This window comes from Salvia hispanica, chromosome 5 (assembly GCF_023119035.1).
Source record: "Salvia hispanica cultivar TCC Black 2014 chromosome 5, UniMelb_Shisp_WGS_1.0, whole genome shotgun sequence".
NCBI classification, from domain to species: Eukaryota; Viridiplantae; Streptophyta; class Magnoliopsida; order Lamiales; family Lamiaceae; genus Salvia; species Salvia hispanica.
Window position 1 is genome coordinate 7,532,542 of NC_062969.1, and position 27,012 is coordinate 7,559,553.

General features: G+C 37.5%; 2 protein-coding genes, 3 long non-coding RNA genes and 1 other non-coding gene across 12 annotated transcripts; 1 reads left to right on the forward strand and 5 right to left on the reverse strand.

Moving 5' to 3' along the window:
- Positions 1-7,942: 7,942 nt before the first annotated feature.
- Positions 7,943-8,014, reverse strand: TRNAD-GUC. The gene has a single exon. It is a non-coding gene; the product is annotated as a tRNA-Asp (tRNA).
- A 168-nt stretch (positions 8,015-8,182) lies between these two features.
- Positions 8,183-13,338, reverse strand: LOC125190743 (ATP-dependent Clp protease ATP-binding subunit ClpA homolog CD4B, chloroplastic). The gene is made up of 10 exons (XM_048088123.1): positions 13,079-13,338; positions 11,955-12,538; positions 11,605-11,720; positions 11,402-11,524; positions 11,137-11,322; positions 10,599-10,814; positions 10,184-10,401; positions 9,917-9,992; positions 9,734-9,823; positions 8,183-9,606 (listed from the first exon to the last, which is right to left on the reverse strand). The coding sequence occupies exons 2-10, from the start codon at positions 12,520-12,522 to the stop codon at positions 8,422-8,424; spliced, it is 2,778 nt and encodes a 925-aa protein (XP_047944080.1). The 5' UTR covers positions 12,523-12,538; positions 13,079-13,338; the 3' UTR covers positions 8,183-8,421.
- Positions 13,339-15,765: 2,427 nt separating this feature from the next.
- LOC125191042 (auxin response factor 2B-like) lies at positions 15,766-21,096 on the reverse strand. Of its 5 annotated transcripts, XM_048088505.1 has the most exons (16): positions 20,699-21,090; positions 20,491-20,609; positions 20,081-20,176; positions 19,901-19,957; positions 19,648-19,803; positions 19,473-19,557; positions 19,262-19,352; positions 19,018-19,182; positions 18,597-18,716; positions 18,436-18,511; positions 18,157-18,328; positions 17,535-18,050; positions 17,113-17,429; positions 16,834-17,024; positions 16,535-16,715; positions 15,766-16,213 (listed from the first exon to the last, which is right to left on the reverse strand). In XM_048088505.1, the coding sequence occupies exons 1-15, from the start codon at positions 20,787-20,789 to the stop codon at positions 16,550-16,552; spliced, it is 2,418 nt and encodes an 805-aa protein (XP_047944462.1). In that variant the 5' UTR covers positions 20,790-21,090; the 3' UTR covers positions 15,766-16,213; positions 16,535-16,549. The 5 variants fall into 5 exon arrangements, 3 of the variants coding, with proteins under 3 accessions (XP_047944462.1, XP_047944461.1, XP_047944460.1); XM_048088504.1 differs by having other exon boundaries at positions 17,113-18,050; positions 20,491-20,579; XM_048088503.1 differs by having other exon boundaries at positions 17,113-18,050.
- Positions 21,097-22,065: 969 nt separating this feature from the next.
- On the reverse strand, positions 22,066-23,154 carry LOC125191045. 2 transcript variants are annotated; one of them, XR_007171019.1, is made up of 2 exons: positions 22,986-23,154; positions 22,066-22,263 (listed from the first exon to the last, which is right to left on the reverse strand). It is a non-coding gene; the product is annotated as an uncharacterized LOC125191045 (long non-coding RNA). The 2 variants fall into 2 exon arrangements; XR_007171020.1 differs by lacking the exon at positions 22,066-22,263 and adding an exon at positions 22,587-22,673.
- Positions 23,155-23,549: 395 nt separating this feature from the next.
- LOC125191043 lies at positions 23,550-25,921 on the reverse strand. 2 transcript variants are annotated; one of them, XR_007171017.1, is made up of 4 exons: positions 25,604-25,921; positions 25,470-25,535; positions 24,275-24,335; positions 23,550-23,822 (listed from the first exon to the last, which is right to left on the reverse strand). It is a non-coding gene; the product is annotated as an uncharacterized LOC125191043 (long non-coding RNA). The 2 variants fall into 2 exon arrangements; XR_007171016.1 differs by having other exon boundaries at positions 25,470-25,921.
- Positions 24,629-25,932, forward strand: LOC125191044. Its single transcript, XR_007171018.1, has 2 exons — positions 24,629-25,187; positions 25,280-25,932. It is a non-coding gene; the product is annotated as an uncharacterized LOC125191044 (long non-coding RNA).
- Positions 25,933-27,012: the final 1,080 nt, after the last annotated feature.

Consider the following 27,012-nt stretch of genomic DNA (forward strand, 5'->3'; position numbering starts at 1 on the left):
GTGCTAACATGATAAAAGGGGCTGCCACCTGATGCTTAGGGAGAAGAATTTAGTAAGGAGAAAAATAGGGAAGAAAAAGATAGAAGAAAAAATTTCAAATCTGGAGGTATAAGCTGGACAAAGTCCAGAGGAGGAAAAATAAAAAAATATATAATGATCTGAAGGTATAAGCTGGACGAAGTCCAGGAAAAGAGGAGGTATAAGCTGGACGAAGTCCAGGGGAAAAAAAAGAAAGAAAAGAATCAGGAAAGGATGGATAGAAGGAGAGATTCTCATAACCCGAAGCATCAGTGGCAGGAATTTACTAAGAGTGATCGATCCTAACATCCCTGGTGAGGAATGAGTGATCGAGCGACTCCAACAATTAGCAAGCTATATGGCCATCTGGACAAGCTGACAAACCGACTAGGTGGACAAAGGGAAGGGGAGGATTTGGAGTGTGTAGACTATTTGATTGACCTTAAGCTTGTGGGGACGACTGCTTAAAAATTTGAACTAGTTCATGCCTATGTGTTTTATTTTCCTTAAGTGTTAGTGTCTTTGTTTTTTTTTCTTTCGTGTTAGTGTCTAGGTCTAGGAGTTTACTTTGGTCAGGGAATAACCATGCATCGAAATTCGCCTTATTTCTCTTTTTCTTGTCTTTATACTTGAGGACAAGTATGGTTTAAGTGTGAGCAGTTTGATAAGGCTAATTTCATGCATTGGTTATAAGGTTAAATTCTGCAATTTCTCAGGTCTAACAAACCTTTTTGAGCCAGGTGTGTAGAGAAAATGCCAGCCCCAGGAGGATTACAGAGATCGCCTGGTGAAGGAAGCTGGCAAGGAAAATTGAGCAGAAGGATGAAGAGCCACTAGACTGAGGAGCATCGATTGGAGGGCAAAATAGGAATCACAAGAACAGTCTAGAAGCTCTATCCGCTATAAAAAGGAGCACACAACCTACATGAAGGATACACTTGATCATCACTTTTTCTAGCTCCTAGCTTAGTTTTTTTACCTTTTCTACACACTCACTTGGGGAAAGTTCAGGGGGGTTCTCGTTTCATCGAAAGTTTGGGTGCAACACCGTCTCTACGGAGGCGAAGAAACAATTGTCATTAATTTTCTATCTACTTTTGGTACTCGCCGAGTCCTCGCTGTTCGAGGCTTGGCATTGGTGTTGTTTCTATCGTTGGATATCTCGTATTTTGAAATGGATATGTCTGTTTATATTTTGTTTATCTTATTGTGTTGTTTTGGGTTTGATTTGCTGATCTTTGTTGGTTGATCTGAGTTTGAAGCTGTTTTATAAGAAATCTGTTGTTGATCGGTTAAATCTACGTAGATCAGTGAGGATCGGAGATGGTAATGGTGTTTGGTTGTTGTGGATGGCTTGGATCCGGAGTGGATTAAGCGTCCCGTGGTTGGATCTGCTTGTTTGTGTTTCATTTAGTTGTTTAAATTCTGCATTCTCGTTTTACCTCGTCTAGTAGCCGTAGATCTGCCTTAGTTTTAACTGTTCTTCGATTTTGTTGCTTTTAATTCCGTCTGCTTTGCTTTGATTTTCGTTCTTGCTCTATTTTAATTGGTTGTTTCATGATAAATGTTGGAGAAGATGATGTCGCTGTTAGTTAGTCCGGCGACCGCCGGCACTTAGCGGAGACAAAGACACGCCCGGCGACCGCTGGGAAGTGCCTGGCGACCGCCACAAGGAGTCAGAAGCTACTGAACTGCGCGCGGCGACCGCCGGCCAAGGTGCGGCGGCCCGCCACAGAAACGCGGCGGGCGACAGTTGTCTTCAAACTCAATTTCCTGGCGATCCTTAAGTTCGATCGGAGCGTTCTATACACTATTCCCTTCGTCTTGAAATGAGCTTCAAGATGGTTCAAGAATTAACCTAATCGGAGTTCTGTGGAGAGAGTTATGACCGTTCTACCAAAGTCGCGCAAAGCTGCCAGCTGCAGTCTATGCGGGAATTTGAAGAAGGAAAGAAGATATTACCTTGTGAAGCCAAATCTTTTCCTTCTATTATGGGGAACGAAAATTACATATTTCCTAATGCTTGAAGGACACTTATTACCAAATTTAAATCCTTCTAAAGCCTATATATACCCCATAACCTCATTTATAAAATTCAACCCTTCCTTAGCCCCCAAAAGGGGAGCTTTCATAGCTCCTCCTCCAACCCTAATATTTCATCATCTTTTTGCCAATTACTTCCATAGCATAAATTTGAGAGTTCTTCATTGTGCAAGGGGTTGGAGAAAGAAGTAAGAACATCAAGAACGACAAGGATTCAACCTACGGGTTTTATTTGCTTTAGTTTTATGTTCCAATTGTTTTCACTCCATTCTATGTTTTTAGCTTATTCAATTATGTCTAACTAAATTCATAGGATTCTTTGGATGTGTTAGTAACTTTTATTGGTTTATACAATTCTCGTTTTCTATTTAATATCCGTTTTGTTTTTACTTTGTTTCTTCCCTAAGTTAATCTTGATGCTTCATGATTGAGTGACACAATCGTATATGATTTAATATAACTTGCTTCATAACTATGACAGAGTTCTAGCGAGTTATATCCACTTAGTAGACGCTACAGTTAGCTTCCCTTAAAACGGCACTGTTAATTGAGAGTGAGGACTTTTCAAGGGTCTTAGGTGCTTTTGGAGTTACGTGTTAGGATTGACAACCCTAATCTTGTAATCAACGTTTGCATCGCATGAGCATAAGCTAGGTGACTCGTCCTTTCAAAGTATAAACTGTGCTAGGGTATTGTAGTTGGAATTTGTATAACCATAATTGTGAACGCACATCCATAGAATTCTCTTATCTCTCATATTTTATCTTTGTGATTTAATTGCATTTAGTTGTTTGATTGCTTTTAATTGTTTTTACTTTCAAAAACCCAAAACTTCTCTTATTTCTCTAGATAGTATTTGACGTTTTTACTTTCAAAAACCCAAAACTTCTCTTATTTCTCTAGATAGTATTTGACGCTTAGTACATAATAGCCAATTGCATCTATATTCCCCGTGTTCGATATCCGGTACTTGACCTTTAGCTATACTAGATCTACCCTGTATACTTGCAGGTATTTTTAGTGCTAATAAAAAGTGCATCAATCTAGCTGTTAGAGTAGCATATTTCAATTACCAAGTCTAGGAATTAAAGCTCAACCCTAAAATTGCGTGGCAGCAGCCAACAAAAAAATATAGTCCCCAAGTCTTTGAACATGTTTACTTGCGCATTCATCTCTGTGGATTCGATCCCTACTTCCACGTACTAGTTTTCCTAGGTAAAGTGGGTTGAGGGTTTTGAAGAGGGAGTTAAGGAAGTGATTGTGTGCCCGACGACAGGTAGCTCAAGGTTCTCTGAGTTCCTAGACCCAATGTCTAGCGGATTTCCTGGACCGAGGGTTTTCTTCATTATTTTTAAGAACACGCTTTCGCTAGCATCATTAGCTTCTAAACAAAAAAAAAAGCAGCTCTTCAATCCTCGTCTTCTACTTTAACTTCAACATTACGCAAATCTAGCAAAATTTTATTCAAATTTTCCAGATGATCCCGAAGGGGCGTACCTTCCTGCATGCGTAACCGAAACAAACGTTGCTTCAAGAGCAACTTGTTGGTTAGAGACTTCGTCATGTATAGACTCTCCAACTTCGCCCAAAGAGCAGCAGCCGTCTCCTGATCCGCAACTTCGATGATAACATCGTCAGACAGGCTCAACATGATGGTCGAGTGGGCCTTTTCGTCTAAGGTTGTCCACTCCTTATCCTCCGTAACCTTCTTTGTTTTGAGCGACTCCCACAAACCCTGCTGCTTCAGCAGAGATCGCATCTTGAGCTGGTATTGCCCACAACACGGTTGTTGACAGATGAAGTCCGACTACCATCACAGTTGACGGCGTCACCCGATAAACATTTCACGGATAAACTTCGAACAGTGCAGACAACACCAATAGTACATAGTTAAGCCTAAACTATCACAGGCTCGGGTGCTGCCGGCTCAGGAGGCGTGCCGCTGCTCCCGTTGAGTTTAAGGTTGGCGACAGTTGGTTGGGGGAGGACACCTGGTTTCCCTCGTCTCACTTCTATTGGAATCGTGGTCCGGTCAACGCAAATGGACCAGGTCATACAAGTGACAGATTATTTAATTTTGAAATAATTAAATAATTTATAATCGATCTACGCTTCGAGTAGATAATTGTGGTATATTCACTTTCTCTAAACCGATTCCCGGTGAGTGAGAAATAATATATTAAAGTATATCACGATATATGGAGATATATAATTAATTAATTAATTAATTAATTAATCTTATTTGGGACACATAGATAAAACAATGTGGTAAATGAGCATACGGAGAAAGCTTCGTAAAATGCGTGCTCATTGATCGGGTCGTCCAGATACATTTCTGGAATGAACAACTACGTGAGAGGTGTCTAGATACATCCATCCAGGTTCATACTCCATGATTGACGTTTGTAATGTCTGTAACGTTTGTAACCGTCGACCGTTACAAATTAACCTTAATGGCATGTTTGACTCCACTTCCTCCCATGGCCTATAAATAGTGGTGCATACTCTTGCATTCAAAACACCAAAACATTTCAAGATATACTTGAAATCTCTACACTCAAGCATTATCTGCATTCATAAGCTCCCTCTCCCTTTTGTGCATTAGTCTTCCGTCGAAGCTCTGCCCTCGTCATCATCCAGTTCGCTGGAGTTTGTTCTGTTTGCGGTGCTGCAACAAACAAGACGAAACCGTTTTATCTTTGGGGACGACAGCCAATCCGAGAGCACTACCCGAGCGTATCTCGTCTTGCGAAAAGAGGACTCATCGACTTGGCTTACATTTTTACGGTTATAATTTCGATTATTGTTTTATTATTTCAATTTAATTTATTGTACTTTTATCTCCATTCTTCATTTGGTTTGTATTACGTCTGGTTAGTGTATCTTTGTACCATAGAAAAATCAAAAGAAAACCAACAACTTCTTCCCGCTTCCAAATTTCTTGTGCTGTAAGAACTCATACATCTCTCTCTTCCCTCTTTCCTTCATGTTGAGATACAAATATGTGTGTGTGTGTGTAGGCAAAGAAAGAAACAGTGGACAAAGTTTGTGAGATAGTGAGGAAGCAGCTTGCATTGCCTGCTGACAAGGAAATCACCCCTCAGACTACTTTCACGGATCTTGGAGCTGACTCCCTCGACACTGTACTCCCCATTCTCTTCGACACACTTACACTTGTTTTCGATAATAACATACTAGTAGATGATGAAACAATTTTTGATAATGTCCAAATCTAGACTGGACCTGTCTTCTCTGGTACTGAGAAATCATGAGTTGTATCTTCGTTGTCGATGTGCAGGTAGACCAGTTTGCACATCAACACAAAGACATGACAATGTCAATACAATTTCATATTGACATTGTATAAGCATTGTATTGACATATTATGTGTCGTGTATTGATATAAAGCTGTTAACGAAATATATGAAAAGTTTTGAATTTTTTTTCAATTTTTGACATCAGAACATATGGAAGTGAGATCTCGTTAGAATAATTTAAATCGAAATATAAAGCTTCTTTAATTTGATATATGTTATGCGAAAAAATAATTTAAATCGAAAAAGTTATATACGTTTTAAAGTTATGGGATATTTTTCAAAAGTTAGTTACACAATTAATTTGTTGTAAATTGACCTTAATACCCTTATTGACATTTTTTTTTATCATATTGACATTCTAGGACTGATGATCTAAACCCTTGATTTGAATATCTAATGACTATTATTTAATTTTAATTAACAATTAAGTATCGAGTTACAATATAACACTCTCATATTCATATAATTATCTTATTTTAAACATTATTACAAGTATGCGTACCCATACACACTAATTAGAACATCTACTCCCTATTGAAAAATTGTTACTACAAAAGAAGCTATAGCCCACACTAGATATATCATTTATGGAAATTAATCATTACTATACATTAAGGTCCACAAATTTAATGAGGCTCCGTAGATATTAATCACAAGCTCATGGTATAGCTTCGTAACCTTCTGAATTTCCAATTCTACCCTTCCACGCAACAACGACGACAATAACAATAAGTCCTAGAAGGGCAACTGGCCAAACGAATTCGGGCACCATCGTAAATTTCGACGCCTGTAAGTTGTAACCCAAATTCAAAAATAAATGATACATCTATGGAATTAATAGTACTTATTTTTTGGTGTTGTAAAAAAACTCACCAGATTTGGAAGAGGCTTAGGATCAGAGTGAGCGAGTAAGAGGTAAAAGAGCAAAGTATCGGTTGAGAACCCAATGGTGGAGATAAACTTCATGGAGAGGCACCGGATTCCCTCTCTCATCGACTAACTCCGCGTTGAAGCTCTTCAGCCCGATGTGTCCACGTGGGAATTCCACGTTGAAGTAGTCCTTGTTCGAGACTAATCCGGGCTCCATCACTATCTCCGGAGACCGGAAAACCTCGGTTTTCACGATGTTTGCCATGGTAGTGGTTTGATGATGAATGAATAGGAATAGGATTGTAACCATGATTATTGCAAGGTTTGCAGCCATTTTTGGTGGTGGGAGAATCAAGAAGAGTGTTTGGGTTTGTGTTATATAAAGTAGTAAAACAAATGATGTTTTCGACGATTAGGTGATTAATGGACATACACAAAATCTAAGCACACGTATATTATAACATTATATTGACGCAAATCACAAGACTTTTATGGCATGTTCCAGAATATGGATACAAACAACGTTTAAAATAATTGAAGTAAAACAGAGAAATTATAATATTATAGAGTAGTTGTATTTGTATACGACACTAAACATGGGCAGGATGTGGACATTCTATATGATTTATTTACACCCATGAAAGTTACCCAAAAGCAAAATAGCCAAATGGGAAAAATCGAGTGTTGAAATTGACAATTAATTAAGTGATTGAAAGTAATGGCATTTTTGTTAATATGTAATGACACGCATAATGAAGTAGGCTCGTATGTGTATTAATATATGCCATGTATTAACTTGATCAATAAGTATAATTTTGTCATATCGAGTAATCAATCGCTAACTAATTAACAATCTCAAATTAAGACTAAATATTAGCTATTAGATTAGAATATCTAGTGGTTGAAATAATGTCACATAAATTATATTTTTAATTAAGAAACTTAATAAATAAAATTAGAGGGTATTAATGTCAATTCCCTCTCATTATAATCATCTTAAAACTTTAAATTTACGTAACTCTCTCGATTTAAATTATGTTTTCGCAAAAAATATATCAAATTAAAGATAATTTTATAAAGATTCCAACGAGATCTCAATTGCATATGTTCCGACAACGTTCGAATGATGAAATTTGATATTTTTTATTTTAGTTTCCGTAAATGTTGAAACCAGATTTTTATCAACAAATACATCAAAAAATCTCAATAAAACCATGTAAAAATCTCAATAAATATGTATTGATATTTTCTTGTACTAGTGTTGATATTCTTATGTCATATTGTTGCTATTGTTAAAATCTAAGGGTGGAGACTTGGTCTTGATTTTGGATTTGGATTAGGATGCTATAAGTATTAGAATATGACCCTACTCGAAAATTCGTAAACCTAACGTATATCGTGACATATTGTTATTTGTTAGTAGAAGATAGATACAACCCCATGCGGCTCTTCATTTGCATTTTCTTAAATAGGCCAAATCGAGGGTGGAATATCAATACGAAGTCATTACACAAATGAAAAAATTTGAGATATGTTTGTAACAAAAGAAGCTTATGCGAAGTGTCTATCAAATTCGTAAAATAATTCCAAGTAACTTCTTTAATTAATTCTTTTATAAGAGTAATATTTATTTGACAAAAACAAATGTTTAGAATAACTAATTTTTATTAAATACTAATCACTTAAAAAAATTACGCCGTTGCCGGGGATCGAACCCGGGTCACCCGCGTGACAGGCGGGAATACTTACCACTATACTACAACGACTTGGTGATAGCAATTGAGGAATAATATGATCCTTTTCTTTCTTTCTCCATGAATTATGTGTTCTATTCTCATGGATTTCTAGTTGAATTGGTACTACTTTTTGTCACGGCAAATGCAAATAGAAATGTATTATGCTACTAGTGGATCAACAGTTTAATACAACCACCCTGAAACAAACATAGAAAACCAATGTATTAAGCGAATCGCCATTTTCAAACACATAACTCCTGCCAAGTTCCTATTGAAAGTCTACAATTTCATACAGTTCATCAGTGTAATGGATATAATGAGCTGGTATTTGCCCACGGCACGGCCGTTGACAGACGAAGTCCGACCACCATCACAGCCGACGGCGTCACCCGATAAACTTCGAACAGTGCAGACAACACCAGCAGTCCGAGTTAAGCCTACACTACCACAGGCTCAGGTGCTGCCGGCTCAGGAGGGGTGCCGCTGCTCCCATTGAGGACGATCACGTTCCCATCGGAATCCACATCGACAATAACGGAATCGCCTTCCTTGATCTCGCGCGCGAGCATCTTCTCCGCCATGCTATCCTCCAAGAGTCTCATGATGGCTCTCCGGAGAGGCCTAGCTCCGTAGCTTGGGTTGTACCCTTCGTCTACCACCCTTTCTCTGAATCTTTCTGTCACCTGAAGCTCGATATCCTTGGTTTTGAGCCTCTCGAAGACTTCCTTGAGCATTATATCAGCGATCTCCTTCACCTCGAGTTTGGTGAGCTGCCGGAATACAATCATCTCGTCCAATCTGTTCAAGAACTCGGGCCGGAAGTACTGTTTCAGCTCTTCAGTTACCAAGCTCTTGATACGGTTGTAACTGCTGTCCTTCTCATCGTAGTCCAGATCAAAACCTATACGACGGCCTCCCTTCTCGATCACACTGCTTCCAACGTTCGATGTCATGATGAGCAGCGTGTTTTTGAAGTCGACGGTTCTACCTTTGCTGTCAGTCAACCTTCCATCTTCAAGAATTTGAAGCATCATGTTGAATACATCAGGATGAGCCTTCTCAATCTCATCAAAGAGCACAACGGTGTATGGGCGGCGTCGAACAGCCTCTGTTAGCTGCCCACCTTCAGTGTAACCAACATAACCAGGAGGCGAACCAATGAGCTTCGATACAGTGTGTCTCTCCATGAACTCACTCATATCGAGCCGGATCATGGCCTCTTCAGAACCAAAGTAGTATGCAGCCAGTGCTTTAGCCAATTCTGATTTCCCCACACCAGTTGGACCAGAGAAGATGAAGCTAGCGATAGGGCGGTTCGGATTCTTGAGACCAACACGGGCCCGGCGAATGGCACGACTAATGGCTTTGACAGCTTCGTCTTGCCCAATGACCCTTGTGTGAAGGGTCTCCTCCATCTTGAGGAGTCGGTCGGATTCGTCAGTGGACACCTTCTCTACAGGGATGCCAGTCCAAGAAGAAACAATGTGTTGAATGTCAACCTCTGTGACTACTGGACCTCCATCACCAGCCTCACTCTCTGCCTTTGACATCTCCTTGTTTTTGTCTACGAGAGCAGATATCTGTGCCTTAAGATCCATTTCTCTATCGCGTAGCTCTCCAGCCTAACAATTTGATTGACATCAGTTAGTTCAGGAACTGAGCATGTATAATCACCAGAGAGATTAAACATTCTAACTACCTTATAACTACAGCGAGAACATACACCATACATCATAATTTAAAATTTACCTTCTCAAAGTCTTGACCTCGGACAGCCTCGTTCTTCTCCTTCGTTATCTGCCTGAGTTCTCTCTCAAGCTCTCTAGCTTCCTCAGGTAGCTGCAGAGGATAAAATGAAAAATCAAAATCATATAATACCACCACCACTTTATATAACACCAACAAATGGTAAGTGAACTTCTAAGGGCCTACCTGTGCATGACGAAGTCGGACCCGTGAGCCAGCTTCATCGACCAAGTCAATTGCCTTGTCAGGCAAAAAGCGATCACTGAAACAGGCGAAGTGGTAGTGAGTACAGAGCTAAATTGAGAAAAAAAACTGATACAAACATTTTGGAAAGGGAAAATAATAGCACTTGAAGAAGTGGCAAACAAAATCAAAGCTCATAAACCCTCTATCCACTTAACATGCAAGCAGCAATGAATACAAACTAATCATTAGAGGTTGAAAACTCTATACCTGATATACTGATATGACAATTGTGCTGCAGCAACTAAAGATTCATCAGTGTATCGAAGCTTGTGGTGAATCTCATAGCGCTCACGAAGTCCTTTAAGAATCTGAATGGTTTCATCCACTGTTGGTTCAGGGACCTTGACAGGTTGAAACCTCCTTTCAAGTGCAGGATCCTTCTCGATGTGTTTTCGGTACTCATCAAGTGTAGTAGCACCTATACACTGCAAGTAGATCTTAGTCAGCATTAATAAACAAATATTTATTTCTCAAAAAAAAAAACTCACAGTTAAGTGCATCTCAGAAACATAAAAACAATGGATTATTTGGAACTCAATACTGCAACTTTTCCTAAAAACTTTCGTTGCGAATGATGCAAAAGTAGCTGGCTAGTACAACAATAACATACATCCCAGCTTACCTGTAATTCACCACGAGCCAAAGCAGGCTTCAATATGTTTGCGGCATCAATTGCCCCCTCTGCAGCTCCTGCTCCAATCAATGTGTGCACCTCATCGATGAAGAGAATAATTTCATCACTTTGTTTAATTTCCTCCATAAGCTTCTTCAATCTTTCTTCAAATTCACCACGATACTTCGTCCCAGCAACAAGAAGCCCCATATCTAGAGTGATAACCTGATATAGGCAAAGATAAACATTCAATGGTTATAGAATAAAAAATGGAAAACAAATGAGGACATCCTTCGCAAAATTGCAATTCCAGTATAGCAGCATCAATAATTAGAACACAGAAGGAGAAAAAATGTGAAGAATAGGACAAACTATTTTTTTCCTGCCAGTGATATCTATTTTCCATCATTATCACTAAATACTGTTTCATACATCCAAATTTAATTACGTGCATCTTCTCATAGTTTGTCCCCTTCCAGGTTAACCATTCAGCCAAACAGTATATATACTTTAAGTAGTTTTCATTATCATAATGCCATCAACTAACCTTTTTCCCCTCAATGGTTTCTGGAACATCCCCAGTGGCAATTCTCTGAGCGAGGCCCTCAGCAATGGCTGTTTTTCCAACTCCTGGTTCTCCAATGAGACACGGGTTATTTTTAGTGCGACGTCCCAGAATTTGAGTCACACGCTCAATTTGATCCTGCCTTCCGACAACTGGGTCAAGCTTACCCTGAAATAATCAAGAGGTTTCGATTAAGAGCCTTCATAAAAAATTTAAAATAAGATATAGAACTCAAGAAGAATATTACCTCCTCTGCTAGCTTGGTCAAATTGGTACCATACTCCTCTAGCGTGGGCATCTTGTTGCCAGAGCTGCCACCTCCAACACCAGCTCCAACAGCCTCAGCACTTTCACCCACCATTCTAATAACCTAACCACCCATAAGAATTTGTTTAATTTACAAGTTACAAAAAATATGTGTAATAAAGAAAAAGAGAAAGAAACACTTGCCTGAGTTCTAATGTTGCTGGGGTCAGCACCTAAATTCTCAAGGACACGAGCTGCCACACCTTCACCCTCACGGAGCAATCCCAACAACAAGTGCTCCGAGCCAATGTAATTGTGACCTGAATCAACAGGAAGTACCAGCATGAAAACTTAGATGACAAACAGGTCCAATACAAAAATCATTTCGAAAATCAAAAGGCTAAAGCTTAAAAACAAAACAGCATAGTCAACGCTGTCAACACTGCAGGATAGTTATATCCATTCAGATAAGAAAACAAAAGGCATGCACTAACAATCAAAAAGGTATTGAATTAGAACATGATATGAAAAAAAAACGCGCAAAACAAATTTACCGAGCTGACGAGCTTCCTCTAAAGAGAGTTCTAAAACGCGCTTTGCACGGGGCGTAAAAGGGATCTCCACAGCCACAAACCCACTACCTCGTCCAATGATTTTCTCAACCTCTACACGTGCATCCTTGAGATTTATCCCCATGGACTTAAGGACCTTAGCAGCAATACCAGTGCCCTCACCAATAAGCCCAAGCAAGATCTGTTCGGTTCCAACAAAGTTATGGCCAAGCCGTCTTGCCTCTTCCTGTGCAAGCATAATGACTTTAATAGCTTTTTCTGTAAAGCGCTCAAACATTGCTCGTGGCCCCATTCGTTGTTTCTTCCCTCGCTTGCCAAAGGTGGCTGACGCAACCTTTGATTGGAGTGTCTGGCCACTTCTCCTCACCAACATGTCCAAGGCATTAGCTCCTCGGAGTCCTGAGTAACTCCTCACTGTCACATGAGACGACTTTGTAGAGCAGAGCATTGTGGATGCCTTTTTGTTTTTGCTCGATCCCTCAAACTGGCCATTATTTACAAAACCAACTGAAGAAGGCAAATTGGTCGATTGAACTAAAACACGTGCCATGTCTACCTCCAAAGGACTGCACATAAAGAATCAAAATTAGTTAGATAGCTTGCTCAAGCAGAGTACTGCTAGAAAAATCACTCAGACCAACAATTGGTTGATCATCAATATACAAAAAATATGCATCCCTACAGCCAACAAGTTCCACAATTCCTATAGCAGAGATATTAGTTAACAAGAAATCAACTTTTTCTACAAGTAAAGAATATGCGTGGAGTCTTCCCACAGCTGAAATAAGATCAAGATGTTGATTGTTGTCCGAATTCAAATACAAGTAGAAAGCTCAAATCTTAGCAAAAAACAATATTTTGGACAATATAATTACAGACTCATACTAATAGTAGGCAATACTACCAAAATCCCAAAACAAACCTGGACTTATCCAAACAGCAATTCTGATTGCATACAATCAATTAACAAAAACAACACTAATTTCCTATCACAAAGACCAGGTTTTTTCAACGAAACATCGAATTAATTGAAGGACACAAAAAACCCATAAAAGAGCCGGAACCCACGTCGATAAATCAGGTGAAGAAGATGATTAATAGCTCACCTAAATGAACGAAAAAGGCAATCGCAGTCGCAGATACACTAATCCGACAATAAAAGATGATTAAATTGATAAATAAGGTAGTAAAAGGGTCCCTTCCGTTTTCTAGAGACGGAAAGAAGAGGCACCCCTAAATTTAGTCGGCCGGATTTTCACGAGCTCAATTGCCGATATGCCAGCAAGAGATATATAGATAAATGTGGATGATAAATCGATAATAGCCTCTCTCTCTCTCTCTCCTCTTTGATTTTTTTCCTATTTTATTTTACAGACTTTTTGCCATTTTTCGATGCAGCGATGAAATTATCTCGAAATGTTGGATTCGAGAGTCAGATGATCTGACGGTTCCAGTTCATTTATCTTGCGCTGCAAACTTTCTTTCTGGATAACAGTCTTTCGCGTGCATAGAATGGTTGTACACATGAACAAAGGGTATGGTTGTAAACAAGGTACAATATTTTGATGCGTGGACACAGCTACTTCGTTTATAGCAGGTCGAGATTATAGTGGTAGGTTGGAATTTCTGGATTTACCTATTTTACCCTGTGCCGATATTATATTGCTTTTAAAAATCAATAATAATATCTCATTTATTAGATGGTGATCCTATTCCTAACCGCCTATTTATCGGTAAAAAATTTTAAACATTTTACCTAAGTTGTAAAGTAAAACATGGAACATATACAATTTTGGTTTAAAAAAATTTGATTTTTTTTACAAATCCAAAACCTTTAATTTCCGATAACGTTTATGAAGAAATTTTAAAGTATCTAGATAATCTTGATAATATTCTTGTAACAAAATATAGTTGTGTTAAGATCAAAACATTTTGCTGGATAAAGACTTGATCATATTAGATAAGATCAATATAGTTGTATTTTTTTTGTAAGTGTTATTTCGACGTCTAATAAAGACTTGATATGCATTTCTCGAAATGATTAGTACATTTTTTTTTTCATGTCAAAACTATTTGTCATTAGACCTTGAAACAATAATATAGAAAGTGAATAGACTAAGTAAAATAGAAAAAAAAAAAAAAAGTTTCACCGACTACGAGCATTGGAATTAAAACCTCATTATTAATTACATAAGCAAGCTAACTAAATATGTATGATGACATTAAATATTTGATCAATTGGTCAAATCCACTCTATTTTGGGACAACTATAACATCCAAATTGTGATGGATAAGTTAAGCAATGGTTAATTTTGTCAACATAATCAATAATAATAATAACAAAAAACAACTGACAGTAGTATTATTTAAAACACTATGCAATTCAACCCTACATAAACATTTTCGTTTATTGATTTAAGCATGTGTGTGTTTGACGAGTTTTTTTATTGATTTATTTATTAAAATAAAAAAGAATCTAGCAAAGGGGTAGAGTGCTGGAGTTGTGGAGTGAGTATAGCCACAAGATAAGATCCAAGAAATTGGGATGTTTTAAATATCAACACAAAATGGACCTACACTATTTTGTTATTTCGGATTAGGAAAAGCCCTACTTTTATACGCCACCACAATTTCTCTACTTCTTTTCATCGTCATGCTTTATTTAAATTAATTTCATGGGAATAATATCATCATCGGATATTTTGGCATCGAAAACATTTTCATTAGTATTTTTCTAGTGATATATTATTATTATTATACCTCTATTTTGTCCATTTCGGGACGTGGAGGAGGATCCCACCAAACAAATTAGTTCAAGAAGATTCCTATTAGTATGATTTTATTTTATCTGAAAATCTGGTTAGGTTCATTCTTTTGTTTCTTCTTCATTTTTCTCCAATAGATTCTCATTAATTCATATCAAAATCGACAACGAAGTCGGTTACCGGTCATTCACCAAGACGAATTTCCTTATTGGGCACTCCAACTTCTTGTTAAACACATAAAAACTAGTTTCTTAACACTTTTTTATTGACAGCTAAGAAAACTATGGTAGAGAGCTTCCAAAATAGAAGCCCAAAACAGCAAAATACAGTACTCCAATTCTCTGCTACAAGTATATATGTGAATATTCACTGTAACTAAGTCATTTTTTTTTTTCAAAAAAATAATTTTTCTTCTCTCTTAAATACTTCACTCTTACTTTTTTATCTCTATATTTTTCTTTTCCTACTTTATTATCCATTTACCTAACTCACCTAACACAAATGTTTTAAATCACGAGCCGAAACGAAACACTAATATTACTTTGCACAACTATATTTACACTGATAGCTATAAATTACCTAGTGACCTCCATCATGTGTAGAGAGATTTCAGAAGTTGGAATAAAAAATGAGATAAACTATTTGTGAATTTTCTCCTATCTTCTCTTTTGTTCTTATTCTTTTTTCTCACAAATACAAGAATTGAGTACCCATCGAGGGACTTCAGTTTTTTAGATTAAATTGGATGGTCTGAAATCTCTCTCGTGAGTAACGCGAACGATACTAACGCATCATGAATCGCCATTTGCTTACACGGAGAACATGATATCCAGATCAGTTATTTATGGCATTTAAACGTAGCATCGACGGCCGCCTAACCATCACACCATTCATTACCTTGTACCTTCTCTGCACCTGGACCATCCTAAACATTCACGATTGCACGTTTTCATCTTCGATAAGATGCATGTACCCTAGTTTAATATCCAAATGCTGAAACATAGCTAAAATAACGAGATTAAAACAGCTGACCAAAACTCGAAAACTTTTAACATTCTGCAGATTAGAACCAGATCACAAACTACTTACCTGTACATGAGTGCAGAGATATATGTACCTCATAGGCCAAACCAGATTTATACTAATGCCGGCAACACACTATATACACCTACACATTAAACCATGAGGATCTGCAGGAACAAACCCATGCGATTCTTCTGCATTACATCCATGATGGAGATTTTTCACTTGCACCTATTTACAGAGAGGTTGAATGTCTGGTGGCACATACCAATCTTATATAATGCCAAACACATTATGTAAAAAGGGATCCAAAATTGAAATTTCTTAGGTGTATCTATATATAAGAGCATCTGGTCGTCATGCTGAAGGGACTCCATTCACATCTCACCATTCAACGTTTCCCAAGATTCAAAGGTTAGATGGATTATACAGTCAGACCATGCATCAACACACCTGTAAGATAGCACAGCAGCTAAAATTAGAATACTCTCCAAATTACATTATTAGCGGGGATTGAGAAATCAATCATCAATAGACAAAAAAAAGATCAGAAGCATCGCCTCCAATTTACCTAACCCACTCGCAGCAAGAAGAAAAAGGAATAAAATATCTAGCTTAAGTAATGGGAAGAAAAACAGGATCATGAGAGTACACAATAGCATCAAGAAATACACATCTGCTTTCATGTTCAAAAATACATGCGAAAACATGACTGACATGCTAGAAAAGGCGGTAACTTGAAAAGGATATATCTGTAGAGGACAAAATTTTTACCAGGATAGAGCACAACTAGTAGTCATCCGGGCTCGGTGATGGAATACTCTGGACATTAGCATCAACACCATCTGCGATTGATGAAGTGTCCTCTCCCTTTGAGTTTAATGTCCCTGGGTTCATACGTAGCATTTCCTCTTTTGTAAGGATTAAGAGCTTGCGGACCATGCAACAAAACTCCCTGTTTTAAACCAGAGACCAGATGATATGAGCATATAACAATATAATAGAATGAAATTAGCATTCTCAATACAAACTTAAAAAATAAGTTCTATGACATATTCCAGGTAATATCTTACCCCCAAGGATCATCTCCAACAAGCATCATGTCATCCTCATCATCAGTGTACACAACTAGCCAATTCTTGTTCCTAGCCTTGAGTTCACCACCAAATTCGAAGAGATCATCCAATTCAGAGATCAATTCATCATAATTATTGAATTTGGCCAGATCCACAGACCTACCAAGGGCGGACCCTTGCTTTTGAACCTGAAATCATGAGACTCTCTCAGAAAAGGAGAAGTGACTATAAAACATTCCTGCAAAAAGAAATACTTATTAAGTTCCTGATGAAAACCTTGGTGCAACTCCTGGATGAACCAGGATGACCTTTGGTTTCTCTCTCTGTTGCTGAAGGAGGGAAGGATGGGAATTGATTCTCTTGCTCGCCAGCAGCAACTCCATGATCTCCCACTTTCAATCGCTTTGATTGATTAGACCTTTGATCAAATTCAAATGCAGGGAATTGATGAGAATGTCCAGAGTTTTGAGTAAAACCAGGTGAGTTTAGCACATTTCTATTTGAGATTTCTGGTTCTGATGGTGCAGATTTACTTATGAGGGGAATACCAAAGAGCTTGCAGTCCCCTTCCTTTTGCTTCATAGTATCATGCTCTGCAAATACAGGCTTCGGAATCAATTCTTTTGGCTGAGAAGTTCTCATGTGAAGGTATGTTGAAACAGGAGGGGGCATTGACCAGTTTGATCCTTGATTGTCACCTCTAGGATCATTAATCATGGAAAAGTCTCTAAAGGCTCCATGTCTACTATCTCCACGAGCAAGATAAGAAGTGTCAGTTCCTTGAACATGATTCTTAGTACTAGAATCCATCAGATTAAGTGAGAGACCAGAAGGCATTAGCGACCAAATATTCCCCATTAAACTAAACTTTGCATCGCTTTCCTGTGTCTGTCGCTTTGGATTTGATTGATTGCCAATAGGCATACTGAAATCACGGTGTGCATTAGTTTTTGAGCCAAATCCTGATAACAGATCTGTAAATGATGATTCTGGGCGCCCTAAAGGTGACCAATTATCTGCTCCATATCTTCTTGAAGCAGAAACATCAATCTTCTCATCTTCTAATGAGGGCTTCCACAAATATGACTTTTCAGAGGAGTCAAACTCATTGGTCTCAGAGAAAGGGCCTCTCAAGGTCGATGATTCTTGACCTTGCAAGACCCTTGGGCACCCATGGTTAGCAGGTGCAGGGTCTGCAGTCATCTTCGTAGGACCTGTATTGCACAACAGATGATTAAGAGATCCACTCAACAGCTGATAAATAACAAAATATAGCTATCGCAGAAGTTTCTCAAGTAGAGAGAACACAAAAAACCTGACCTTCCCTAGTAAGCACAGAGGTTTCAGACGATGAGGGTAGGACACTTGATCGAGGCCTTTTCGGTCTGGGCACTGGAACAGGATTCAATACAGGAGGAGAAAGCGTGTGTTCTATTTTCCAGGGTGAAACTCTCTCAGGTCGAACAATTGCTGATGTTTCGTCCCACCGCACCTTAACAAAGAAAAATGTAATAAACTCACCAAAATGATGGGATAAAAAATTAATAATGTGATTGCAAGTCTTGGATCCTAGTCGTTATTAGAGGGCCAATCATATACCTTAAGGCATCTCCATTTAGAATCTTTCCATCTATTTGGATCTGCATCCTCAGAACCAACAATAGTTCCAGTAAACCTACGTAATCAACATCAGAATAAAATTCTCACTAGAGGTTCAATAAATTCTTTGTCAATGTCACAAATGCTAACATGCTCCCTACCTCTGTTCTGGAGCTTCTTCACCTTCAAATGTCATTTTAAATCTCATTCCTATTGAATAATTTTTTTTTACAGACTCCATGTATTGATCATAAGGAACAATAAATTCAGCTGGGCTTGTTCTGTAACAGATAAAAGACATCTTAAGGACATTGAGTTAGCAACTTAGCATATACATATTTACATACTGATCAGTGATCACAGGAATAAGAAAACCACGTTTAATCACCACTCGACATAGGTGAACTAGATAAAAATAACCTCTCACGAAAAAGGGAAACAAGACAGGAAACAAAAAACCTCAGCTGCTTCTACAGAGTAACACCCAAATGCTTCACTCTAAGGAATCAGCAGAAACATGAATTCGCTAATTCACCAAGATACAACAAGATAGAAAGTTTGATCGTAAATCATGTCACATACCTGGGCTTGTAATAAACAGTGAACATGGTATTGGTCTGGATAGCATGCCAAGCTGTTGCAAGGACACCAAGATGCATGCTGTGGCTAGATATGACAGATGATGGAACATTACCCTGTTGTCTCATGGCACGCCTCACCCCAGCACGCAGCTCTCCATTCTCACCTCTGCAAGTTCGTTACTCATTATTGAGATTATGAATATTAGTGAAAACATTATATATCAATATCTAGTGCAGCATCAGACCTCAAAAATATGAAGGCATCCCCAGCAACCAGTCTCTTAGAACTAACAAAGACACTCCAACCACTCTGAAGAAGGTGTCTGCGTGGTTGACCTGGCATTCCACAACTAAAATTAGTGCTATTGCCCCCCACAAGTGAGTAATTTAATTTTTACATTTCAGTTCTACATCTGGTTTTAAATCGTGAACTTAGTTTTGTTGCAAATTATGTACCACGAAATATGTGCCTGAACCGCCACTCTTGTCCATGCAAATCTTTGGCCACTAACTCCTGGGTTGGAGGTTGTCGTGACATGTCCTATCAAAGATGACAAAACCTTATTATTAACATTAATAATGAGAACCAATATGTAATAACTTCATAGAGTTCAGGAGGCTTCATCCTAACCAGTGGTGGCAAACATTCATCAGCATGCCGTCTGAGCACTGAGAATCCACCATGAGTGCTAGTATCTGATGCAGTAAGAGTTTTACAAAAAGAATAGACGCGGACATGTGGTGGAGGAGAAGGGGGTGGATCTTTCCTCTCTGCATTTTCATCTTGCTGCAACATAAAATTAATTAGTACAAAATAACCAAACTAAATTAAAACTAAATTCGGAAATTCATAAATGTACATTATGCAACACAGATCAACTTACATTAGCTTCAGGCATCAAGGTAATCTGAGCAAACACTTCATCAGTATCCGCCTCAGCCTAATCACCAGAAAAGCACAAGATCCCGGTCAGAAAACCTTCAAACAAATTATATACAGACCCAAAAATCCAATAGCTCAATTTAGAAGTATTCCCGAATACTAAGACCAAACTATAGAGCACCTTCAACAGGACATTAACCACTCGGCAAAGGATCTTAGGAGGAAGATTGTACACTGGCATCTGCTGGTCCGAGCTCTGATTTGTCGATGCCTCCACCTACAACCATGAATCCATAAACTATAAGCAGAGAGCGAAATAAATGTCTTTCCAATTAGGGAAAACAAACAAATGTTTAAGATAAAAAGGAAACCCTTATTCAAACAACCCCTCAAAGATGTTTCAAGTTTCAACCAGACCAACATTTCAGTTCTAAAACCGCCGGAAAATAACTGAATTTCACATGTGAGTCATAAATCTCAAAATCGAAACTAAATAAACTAAAATCGTGACTAAATTAGATCAACTAAAGCCCTCGACACCAGCCAATTACCCCCTAAAAAATGAAAACAGAACAAAAAAAGGGAGAAAACCTGTTCTATGTGCCCCTGCGGGAAGTAGAAAACAAGTTCATTTTCGCGCGGCACCGTCACCAGCGGCCCCGCACACGCCTTCCACAGCTCTGTGTACAACGCTCTCTCAGCATCCACCGCTACCAAAGCGAAAAAAGCAAATTCGGAAAAAAGCCGACAAACACGAGCAACGCATAAACAAAACCGTGAGTAACACATCAGGAATTACCTCTCCCGGCGTCGGAATTCATGTTCCCCGGCGCGGGATCGCCACCGCCGGCGTCGTTAAACCCTTTCATCAAAACCTCGGGAGAATCCATTGGTTCAGGCGCCTTAATTTATAATAGCCAGATCTCTCATCTCACAACGAAAATTGACGAAACGAAAATTCCACCGGAAAACAAGCAGAATAGGGAAAAATCCGGACAATTATGCGCTAGCAGTGAGGGTTATAAACGGTAAGTGTAATACAAATTGAGAGGAGATATTTTGAGTGGAATTGGTGTGTGTTTATGTGTGGAGGTGTAGTGAGGATATCTTGAAGCATGGGATTCACTGTTAGCTAATAGTTGATGAGAGAGAAACTGTAGAGAGAGAAAGAGAGAGAGATGGGTCATGGGCTGCAAGGACAACCAGACCGATTTAAACGGGTAGTTTATTCATTTTTTAACTATTTTTTAATATAAGAGTAAAATGATTTCACTTTTTAATTTTAAACCATAATTTACTTTCGTATTAGGACTGCAAAAGTAATTAAAATAAAATTTAGGACATTTATTGAGTGATGAAACATATCTAACTTCTAACTCTGGATTTCTTGGAAAATATATAATTAATATTTTGTGAAAGTATTTTAATTTATCTTAGTCGACTTCTAGCTTAATGAATTGTATACGAGATAGTATTAAAAATATATGTACAAGACAGCTAGCTAGAAAAATAAATATGAAGCTCCAATTGATATGCCATTAATGTAGTGTGTACGTGAGACAAAGATGCATTAACATTTTAATATTTTATAAATATCATTAATGAACGAAATGAAACTTTTTCATTAGTAGGTTTGGTTGGCTAATTAATAGCTAAATATAAAAATTATGATGTGCCTAATTCTTCATTTTTTTCAGTCTCCCCTTAAATTGGCAAGGTGGTCCTATACGTATAAGTCAATTGTACTTGTATCTCTATATACATGTGAATGTGATACCAAGTAAAATAATACGTAGTACTATATAAATAGAAACTAAGGTCTAGGGTTATTTAGCAATTAGAATGGAGATGTTTAGCAGATGAAAAACAATACATAAAACATTTGTAAATTAGCAAGAATACTTTTTGATATTTCAAAAGAAAAAAGTTAGAAAAAATGCTAACTACAAAGAAACATCAAAATAAAAAATAGTTATAAAACTTGATAACAAAATTACGGATTCTCGCTTAGCACATGATAACAAATTGCCAAGGGCCAAAAACATTATAATCCTAAGAGCACTCACTATGGTAGGCCAGGCCGATGGTGTCACACCCCAACTCTTATGACTTATGCACTTACTATAAATAAATTCAAATTTAAAAAAAATTGCACATATAATATAATTTTAAAAATCAACATTTATCAAATACATATTTCAAAACATTCTGAACAGTAGTTGGACCCTCTCACCATTCTATATACTATACATTTATCTATATGCAAAAATGATGAGGAAGAGAAGGTTGCGAAAACGCCTCAGTCGCCGACCCCTTATAATAACTGTAACTCACATCAACCCACGAATCATTGATATCTTATTCCTGAAAAATATTAGTGGTTTATATGAGGCACAACTCAGTACATTTAAATCTTACCTTTAACTCCACATCCCAAAATCAAACATATTCTTTAACCAATATATATAACAATAATCAACAAATATTAAAATTAATTCCATATACATATGCATATGCCACTCTGTTCAGTTTATTATTTTGTGACTGGTCAAGCCTGGTATCTGCCCGGGATTTCCATTGTATACGACCCGTAGGTCCCTTATATTTATTTGACCTTTCCACGAAGGTCCCTCTTTGATTTGACATTTCCACGAAGGCCCCTCTTTGCATATTTTGACCTTTCCACGAAGGTCCCTCTTTAATTTCACCTTTCCACGGAGGTCCCTCTTTGCTCTTTGTATTGACCCGTAGGTCTATTATCATTGTATATGACACTGTATATCAGATCCAGAGCAAGACTGTCACATATCCTCTTTAATCTCATGATTCAAATGATTCCAATATGATACATCAAACATATCTATTGCACCAATTACATAACTATATATTCCATCAATTAATTCCAATACTATAGACAAACATATCCATTGTACAAATCACATATCCACATCATATTATATCATCAATATCAAATAATACATAACCATTTCAGACTCACATCATATAATTCAAATAATCACTTCAATCTAACACATAGCAATCAATCACATAAAATATGTAAAATTAAAAGTGTGATTTATACACACCTTATTAGGAAGGTAATCTAGTCTAGCACTTGTTCTTTCTCTATCCACTAAACTCGATGCTTCACAAATCCTATTATCCCCTGTGAGAGACCTCTCCCTTTCTTTTTATTTATTTTTACTTTCGGATACGGCATATATGTGTAGCAGAGTAAATGGGTGCATGCTAATAGAAAAATTAATCCATCTTTTCGTAAAAAGCAGCAACCGACTTAATATGATTACTCAGCATTCTATAAAAATGCATTACTCATACTAGGTGAAACATAAATATGACACGTCTCAAAATAAGGAAATCAAATTATACTCTCATATTTCTCAAAATATTTTATTAACTAGTACTTTAAAATTCCATGCATTATCTATATATATATATACTCACACTAGGAACACATGTACACACATTTATATTATCAATTTGTAACCTCTGATACCCACTTAATATAGTAACAACATGTACACATACTTTGTCACGCCCGTATTTTCTAAGGATAGAAAATACGGTTGATCGCGACTAGAGGATGATTAAAGAAGCGAGGAATAAAAGGGGAAACACACATCTTTGACCAAAATATTTAAATAATTGAAATAACTTGGAAAACAACATAGTATCATTTCAACGAAGTACCAATTCTAAAAAAAAAAGACTAGAAAGTAGACAATTTTGAAAAGAGTTAGGTTCTCCATACTAAAACAATTTTAAAGAAAAGACACCTAGCGGAAGCGTTCAAGACACGGAAAATGCCGAGTATGAAGACACGACATATCCAACAATATTAAGCCAAACATAAATAATCCATGAATTATGCTCAACATCCTCCACGCCCGTCGTCGCTCAATCTGCACATTAAGAAAAACAAATATGCAGGGCTGAGTACTTGATGCACTCAGTGGACACATGCCAAATCAGTTTGTCAAGCCATAACGAGTGATCTTGGGGGTTTTAATTGAAAAGAACCCAAGTCACTAAAATCATCTTTACATAAATTTCGGTTGCAACCATTTTCCATCCACATCACCATCACCATATCTGAACTACATGACAAGGAACGTGGCCACGAACCAAGCCACTAGACCGGCCAACTCCAATGAGATAGCGCACGATCTACTGGGTGTACACCAGTCCGAGCAGGGTTTGCGGCCCTACTGGGACCCGAATTCGTTAACATACATGGCATAGCCACTTCAGATAGGTTTATTCAACACAAAATATGGCAAGACAAACAATTTTCACCTCCTTTCACATAAAAATAGTATTTAGGACATAGTCCTTATTTAAAACGAAAGCCCACCTCACAAGCTTACTCCTCAATCACTTCCTTTTCCAACCGCAACCAACATGCACAAGTTCACCTTTTTCGAAATAACATGATATGTAAAAATCAGATTTTGCAAAATAAATCAATTTAACAATGCATGCATCCTAAGTGTGTGCCCATTATCCATCGTTCTTTTATAGAGAAAACATATATATTAACCTTGTACTTTTCGGCTTTATCATCGCTCAAAAATTTGCCCAGCAATATTTCCTATCTACGGCTCAAGCTTACAATTAAATAATATAGTCCAAAAAAGAAAAAAATTAGTTTAGTCTAACAATAAAAGCAGCAACTACATAAAGTAAAATTATACTCCCACATCACTACGTCTACACGTATATACTCCTATCCAACACACGCCTATGTGTAAAAGAAAAGAAAAAAAAATACAAGTACTTTACTATACTCCCTGCCACCAACACGTATATACTCCTTTCACAACACATGTTTACATATTCAACTCCACACATTTGCAAATATAAAGAGAGAACATATTAACACAGTACACTTCGTCTTCCCCAAATTTCATTCCCACAGAAACACCATTTCTCTCCCTCTCTAATTCTAACACCTTTTTCTCAACACAACAGCTCTCTCACTCTGTCCCATTCTTCCACCAAAACAAATTCTCTCTTTCTCGGAAACTCACATCTTTCTTCTACAAAAACAGATTCATCACTGCATCTTTTCTCTTCCTCACACAAAAACAGAAACAACACAAAACTCTCATCTCCCACGTTCCAACATCGGCGCCGCTTCACTGCCACCCCCCACGGTCGGATTCTATCTCCGAGCAGCCGCAGTCACTGGCACTGCCTCTCCGCCGTTGTCCGCCGCTGCTCCAGGCGGTCAGCTCCTTTGTCGACAGCGTCTCCTCTCACAATCGGTAAGTCACTTTCCTCTTTTCCCAAAATTAAATCTTTTATTAAATTTCTAATCGTTTGACTTCAGTTATTAATGGGCCGACGAAATTTGCAGAACTAAGATTAGAAGAGAAAACAAGAGAACAAGCTCTACTGATATTAAAGTTTGCAACTTTATCAAGAACAACCATTCAATAATTTCCAGAATTCAACAAGAGCCTAAGTTCGATTTTGTGAACTACTATGATTATGTGAAAGCATGTCATAGAATTGAATGCAGAGACTTTCAGGAATTGTGGATATACCTTTTGGAAAGAAGCAAAATTTGCACAACAGAAAGTAATCAGAGCTCTCTCGGTTTCTCCTTCACACTGTGATGTTAAATTATGGAGTCAATAAGTATGCACATTTTCGTATTCAATGGAATGAGGAGAATTACCTTTGTGGAAGAGAAGAAAACTGCACTGGAATTGTGGAATGGAACGGCAGATGCTAACAGATGCAGTTGTGGGGAAGATATATAATGTAGAGATTGATTTGTTTGTTAGAGAGATTTTAGGGAGTGGAGATTGAGGAAGGAAATAAAAGCGTGTAGAAAGAAATTAGGAGAAGGAATCAGTGTTGACCAAGGATTTGACTGCAGATTTTAAATTAGGAATCGGGAATAAATAGCTAAAATAAAAGTAGTCCAATTGAATAAGTATAATTGGCTAGAGGAAGAACAAATAAGATGTCAGGCCAAATATTTAATTTAGAACCTTGATTTAATTGTGGTATTTTATTTTAGTATCTTGGTGTTATTCCAAGTACTCGTAAACGGACGTCCAAAATTTTCCATCGACGAATCTCACGTTAGTCCCGTCGACTATTTTCACCACACGATTAAACAACAACGATTCAAGCATTCACTATTTCCAATCGCAACCAAACAAAACAAAGATGGTATTTTATTTAAGATCTATCACTCGCTCGTTCTCAAAACAAAACTCAACGCCAAAAAGGTACTAATAAAAGCGGGTGTTACACAATTCAATTTATGTAATGCATGAAACTCTAATCTATTCAAAAATACATGCATATATATATAGAGAAGTGATCAATGTTTACCTAATATTAAGTGTATAACTAGAGAATTAATTTCAGCCACACATCTTAACATTCCAAATTAATCATATGGTTTAAACAAACTTCCAAAATTTTATGAGAAAATACTTGTCCAAAGGCATTTTGAGAATTCAATATTTCAACATGAATTAATGAATGTTATAATCATCATCGTGAATTTATCGTGAACCAACCTTCCCAAATCATTCGCCAATCTGAACCAAATTTAGCTTAGGATTTATTCCAAAAATATGAGATTCCCGATCTGAACCAAATTCAAGCGCGATTTCTCAAATCTGAACCAAATTCAGCTTCCCGATCCAATTCGTTCACGATTTATCAACTACGTTTTATGCAGCGCGAATTAGTTTGGATCGATCAGCGCGAATTAGTTTGGATCGATCAGCGTGATTTTATTCTGATTGAATTCATCACAACAGATCAAATTCGCTCACGATTGACCAACGCAATTTGATTCATTCTTCACGTTCATTCTTTCATCGCGACGTCTGGACACCTTCAAATGGATTCAATTCCGATACATTCATTGGAAGATTATTTCGATTCTGATTCCTCTTCATCGGGAGAGGAAGGAGAAACTGAATCTAAAGGTAATTATCAATTATTATCAATTAAGTGTTGTTGCTCAGCATGATTAGATTGTGTATGATGTGAAAAAACGTTAGAGTGAACTATATGTGACGAACAATGAAGTAAATATGCTCAATATGAGTTGTAGTGTAG

Excerpts from the sequence above, each read along its gene's own strand:
- LOC125190743 (XM_048088123.1), bottom strand. The coding sequence starts at position 12,522 with ATGGCACGTGTTTTAGTTCAATCGACCAATTTGCCTTCTTCAGTTGGT. Across the intron at positions 11,721-11,954 it reads AGAGGAAGCTCGTCAGCTCG|GTCACAATTACATTGGCTCG; the intron begins GTAAATTTGTTT and ends CTGTTGATTCAG. Across the intron at positions 11,323-11,401 it reads TGACCAAGCTAGCAGAGGAG|GGTAAGCTTGACCCAGTTGT; the intron begins GTAATATTCTTC and ends TGATTATTTCAG.
- LOC125191042 (XM_048088503.1), bottom strand. The coding sequence starts at position 20,789 with ATGGATTCTCCCGAGGTTTTGATGAAAGGGTTTAACGACGCCGGCGGT. Across the intron at positions 18,512-18,596 it reads GAAGAAGCTCCAGAACAGAG|GTTTACTGGAACTATTGTTG; the intron begins GTAGGGAGCATG and ends TTGATTACGTAG. Across the intron at positions 16,716-16,833 it reads GTTGGAGATGATCCTTGGGG|GGAGTTTTGTTGCATGGTCC; the intron begins GTAAGATATTAC and ends GGTTTAAAACAG.